The 4,544-nt window shown below is 30.0% G+C and overlaps 1 protein-coding gene across 1 annotated transcript; it reads right to left on the reverse strand.

The window, feature by feature from the left end:
• Positions 1 to 254: 254 nt before the first annotated feature.
• On the reverse strand, positions 255 to 3,903 carry LOC115706159 (WAT1-related protein At5g07050). Its single transcript, XM_030633700.2, has 7 exons — positions 3,433 to 3,903; positions 3,069 to 3,131; positions 2,819 to 2,935; positions 2,459 to 2,702; positions 1,624 to 1,785; positions 1,341 to 1,492; positions 255 to 733 (listed from the first exon to the last, which is right to left on the reverse strand). The coding sequence occupies exons 1-7, from the start codon at positions 3,624 to 3,626 to the stop codon at positions 436 to 438; spliced, it is 1,230 nt and encodes a 409-aa protein (XP_030489560.1). The 5' UTR covers positions 3,627 to 3,903; the 3' UTR covers positions 255 to 435.
• Positions 3,904 to 4,544: the final 641 nt, after the last annotated feature.

The following is a 4,544-nucleotide window of genomic DNA, read 5'->3' on the forward strand; positions in this document are numbered from 1 at the left end:
AAATTTCCCACTTATTGTATTGGTACCCTCCAAACTTAATTATGTATTCCAATTTAATGAAACGAGTGCCAAATTGTGAATAAAAAGTGATACGAGTCCAATTGATGATTGTTTAATTTCTTGCTTCATTACTTTCGGCATTAACCATTCTCTTGAATGATAAATAGTTCTCTATATTTGTTCCATGATATAATAATTTTATAAATAATAATCCAAAAATGAGTGAAAATAAAGAAAAGACTGTCATGATGAGATTATCATAATATATTAATTTCATTAATTACTCCTTAACATTAACATACATACTACATAGTGCAAAACCCGAAATGTAAACTGATATTTATATCTAAAATAGAAAAAGAAAAAAAAATCGAGGATGAAGAAGACAAAAAAGCCCATCCCCACAATATTCCCATTATTTCACTTGATTTTTGATTAGGCCTTTGGTAATTGGTTGGGTTTCATTGATGGATCTTGGATAGGCAAACTTATGGCAACAGAGGAAATTATAAGCTTGTTATTATTGATCAATAATTGATCTCCCTTCTTAAGTTCATCTCCCAGCTTATTATTAGTTTCAATATCTTCAATCACTGAAATTCCATTAATGACATTTACATGATTATGATGATACTTTATAGCTTCTGGTATCTCCTCATTTTCTATTGCTTCTTTGTGCTTTCCCCATAGGACTGAGTAAAGCCCAATGACTATCAAAACCGCACCAAGCACACTACAAAAAATAAATCCAATTGTGTTAGTGGCGCTTAATTATAAGATCAACAAGTGTAAAGAACATAGAATATCTTTTGTTCCTTGTCACTTTTAATTTGTGTATATTATTCTTTCTCATGTGTGCATATAGACAGATTCTATTATTCTTAATGAACGTTGAAAAAATGAAATAATTAGTAATGTTTTTATATAATAATATATATTGAAATTTATACATGTGCATTATTGAATAATTAGACATTATTTTTGTTGAACACTAGAAAAATGTTTACTTTTAGTCACAATAAAATTTGTAACTAAAATTAAAAAAATTATAATTAATTATAAATTATCATTCCTACGACGTTGTGACTAAAAGGTCTCTAGCTAAAAGTATTAGTTACAAAAATCACAATTTGTTATGCTAAATTTATTTTTAGTCACAATTAGTCACAATTTCTATCTATATACTATGTTTTAGTCACAAGCAATTTTTTGTTGTGACTAAAAGCTACATTTAGTCACAAAAAAAAATTATGTTATGACTAAAATTTTTTGAGTGAAAATGCGCAATATATGTTTATATATATTGTATAATGATGAGAAATGCATGAATATATATATACCTTCCAAGAAAAATTTTCTCAGCCAGGATAAAAGAGCCCATGATGGCTACAATGATCATCATCAATGGACTAAAAGCAGTAGCAAACACTGGTCCTCTTTTCTTCATCACTATGCCTTGGACATAGTATGAAATGCTTGATGTAACAATTCCCTATATATTTATCAAAACGAATTCATAACCCTTTTAGTTAATTATTAAAATTCATTATATATATATATATATATATATATGTATATGGACAGAGATTCATGAAAGAGAGAGAGATGAGGAAAGAGTATTACAGCATAGGCAGCAGCAAGTAAATTCATATCCCAACCAATGCTCCACACAGAGAGTTTGTGTTCGGCAACAAAGGTGACAGCAACGGCTTGTATTGTTCCAATTAAACACACTAACGTTGTAAGGGAAAGTTGGTGATTCTTGTACGTCTTTAACGCCTTGTTCTGACAAAATTATTACAAAAGTCCACTACTCAATAATCATGACTATAAGAAAAAATTGTGATAATATTTTAATCACTATATAAATTGTTAATGACTAAATGTGATTTTTAGTCACAATAAAAAATTATTTCGGACTAAAACATAATACTTAAATACAAGTTGTCACTAATTTAGTTTTATCCATAACAAATATTGTGATTAAAAATATATTTAGTTACAACTTTTTCACTTTTATTTAATCACAAGTTTTTCAATTTTTTTTAAAAAAAATTCATTATTATAATAATAATATTAATCTGCATGTATATTCCATGCTACGTACTAGTGAATTTATTCTTAATTTAGGATGGCCCACTCCGAACTTTTGTAAATTAAGAACATTGATATTAGATTAGATTAGATTAGATAGTAGTAGTGGTACCCAGCCTATTATTTATTAAAGTAAAATAGTATTTAATATTTAATTGTACTAACTAGTTAGTGGTACTGGACACACCTGACCATAATGTATTGAAACTAAATACCATATATAAGATGTCTTTATTTTATTGTTAATTGATTTTGAGATGGAACCACATCCACCTTACCACACATTCACCTACTCTACTCCCTTAATCATATACTTCCGCATTCTAACATAGAAATGCTAATATATTGTTGATGATGTACTTACTTGCAAGACAAAGAGAGAAGCCCAAGCAAGTGTGGCGATTATAAGGAAGATGGAGCCAAGAAACCAGTGCTTCTCGGCGGTGGTGTCAGCAACATCAGATTCCTTAGGTTGAATATGCCTAGACCATACCATCTCCACTATGGGACCTTTGTATAAAGTCATCAACATTGCCCCAGCCACCGTCACTGATGTTCCCACTACTTTTGCTTGGCACCTCACTCTTTTCATGTCCACCTTTTCCATTCTATATTTTAAAAAACAAAAAAAGAAAATAATAATTTATTAACTTCAAAACATTTTGACTTATATATAATATCACACATATATACAAGATTTTTAGTTTAATTTTTGTACACTTACCCACATAAGACGGCCATTACAAATGTCATTGCAGGAAGCATGTTACTCATTGCACACGAGAAAGTTGGAGACGTAAATTTCAAACCAGCGTAGTAAAAGTTTTGATCAATCACCGGACTGTACATATATAACATATTTCAACAAATAATTAATATTAATGTTCTTCTAATTATTATTAATTGATTAATTAAACTTAATTAGTTTGTTATATAGACAAGAGAAGTATATATTAGATCTACGAATTAATTACCCAAGAAGAGCAAGGATAAATAATTGCATGAAAACTGGGAAAGTTATCTTGGGTTGTGCTTTCCTGAAAATTATAAGAGGAAACAAAAAATTTAGTGATGATCATGTTCTCCTTTTACATGAACAAAATAATAAATTTTTAATGCGAAAAAGGTACTATAGCTAGTAAAATAAAGAAAAAAATCAGCTGTGCCCAAATTGATGTGTCTTTTTTGTTCCCACCAATTGTTTCAGGACACATTATTTATACTTATTTTATATGTATTATATGATATGTAATAAAATAATTAGTGAGACAGAGAAGGAACACCAATTTAGGGACAGCAAATTTTCTTTAGTAAAGAGAAGTAAGTACATATAAATACCTCTCAAAATATATGGCGAAGGGGGCGATGACCGCAGTGGCGATGGCATGACGGTAAACAACAAGGACGTAGTGGCTCATGCCACGGTTTAGGGACACTTTAGTGATGATGTTCATGCCAGCATAGCCGAATTGTAAAGAGATCATGGCAAAGTAGGGTTTGGAGGTTTCATAAAAGTTGCTTAGCTTCACCATTTTGCTCACACACAATACTAATAAATATATAAGTAATATATTAGCAATATATAGGATGTTTGGAGGAATTAGTGAAGAGGAAAACAGTACTAGAAGTGCTGTGTTTTTCCTAAGGAAATGGTTAAGTGAACTCACATATTTATATCTGCTTGTTGCTCTTTGTTGGAGCCTTCTAGGGCTATGTACGTATGCAGATAAACTCTCTCTCTCTCTCTGCGCAACATCTTTTGGGATGATAGTGTCATCATTCACTAATGTCCACTATTATAATTGTCCTTTCTCATATTTTTCTATACTTTTTTGAGAAATTTGTCATATCACTCTATGTTGAAAGCTTATTAGAATCTTTTTTTTTTAATTTATTTATTGGAAAAAACAATTCCGTGACAATCAAATTATTGTTCATTATGAGAGCTTTTCTATTATGCGAGTGTGCGTGTAATGTCATATATATAAATGTAAAGCATTTATTGTTGTTTTTATTTGATAATCATTTAAGCGATGCTGCCTAGCTCGAGATTATTACTGTGAAGGTCCAATATTGATCGTCTATATATGAATATAGAATTATAAAGTAGTGTCACTAATTTAGTATTACGGTCCCAATGATTCATAATCTTTTAAATATAAGTCCAAAAGATTGGTCAATGATATTGACAGACAATGTTCATAATATGGCTTATGGGCTCACACGCTATAAAGAGCATTGTTATATTTGCCACCATGAACATGATATCTAGGGACAGAGCGAGATTGAGTTTAAATGGGCTATAGGTAAAAAAAAAGTAAACTCTCAAATATTATTTGTAACACCCTAAATGGGATTACTAATCAAAAATAACGCAGAATTTAAACTTTTATAACAAACAGAATCACTACAAGAAATGTCACTTTTACTAGCATAATTCACTACTGTGC

This window comes from Cannabis sativa, chromosome 1, assembly GCF_029168945.1.
Source record: "Cannabis sativa cultivar Pink pepper isolate KNU-18-1 chromosome 1, ASM2916894v1, whole genome shotgun sequence".
NCBI classification, from domain to species: Eukaryota; Viridiplantae; Streptophyta; class Magnoliopsida; order Rosales; family Cannabaceae; genus Cannabis; species Cannabis sativa.

Bases quoted from the DNA above. Each gene is read 5' to 3' on its own strand.
- LOC115706159 (XM_030633700.2), bottom strand. From the start codon at position 3,626: ATGGTGAAGCTAAGCAACTTTTATGAAACCTCCAAACCCTACTTTGCC. The intron at 3,132-3,432 runs GTATTTATATGT...TATAATTTTCAG, and splicing joins TTCGCCATATATTTTGAGAG to GAAAGCACAACCCAAGATAA. The intron at 2,703-2,818 runs GTAAGTGTACAA...TTTAAAATATAG, and splicing joins GTAATGGCCGTCTTATGTGG to AATGGAAAAGGTGGACATGA.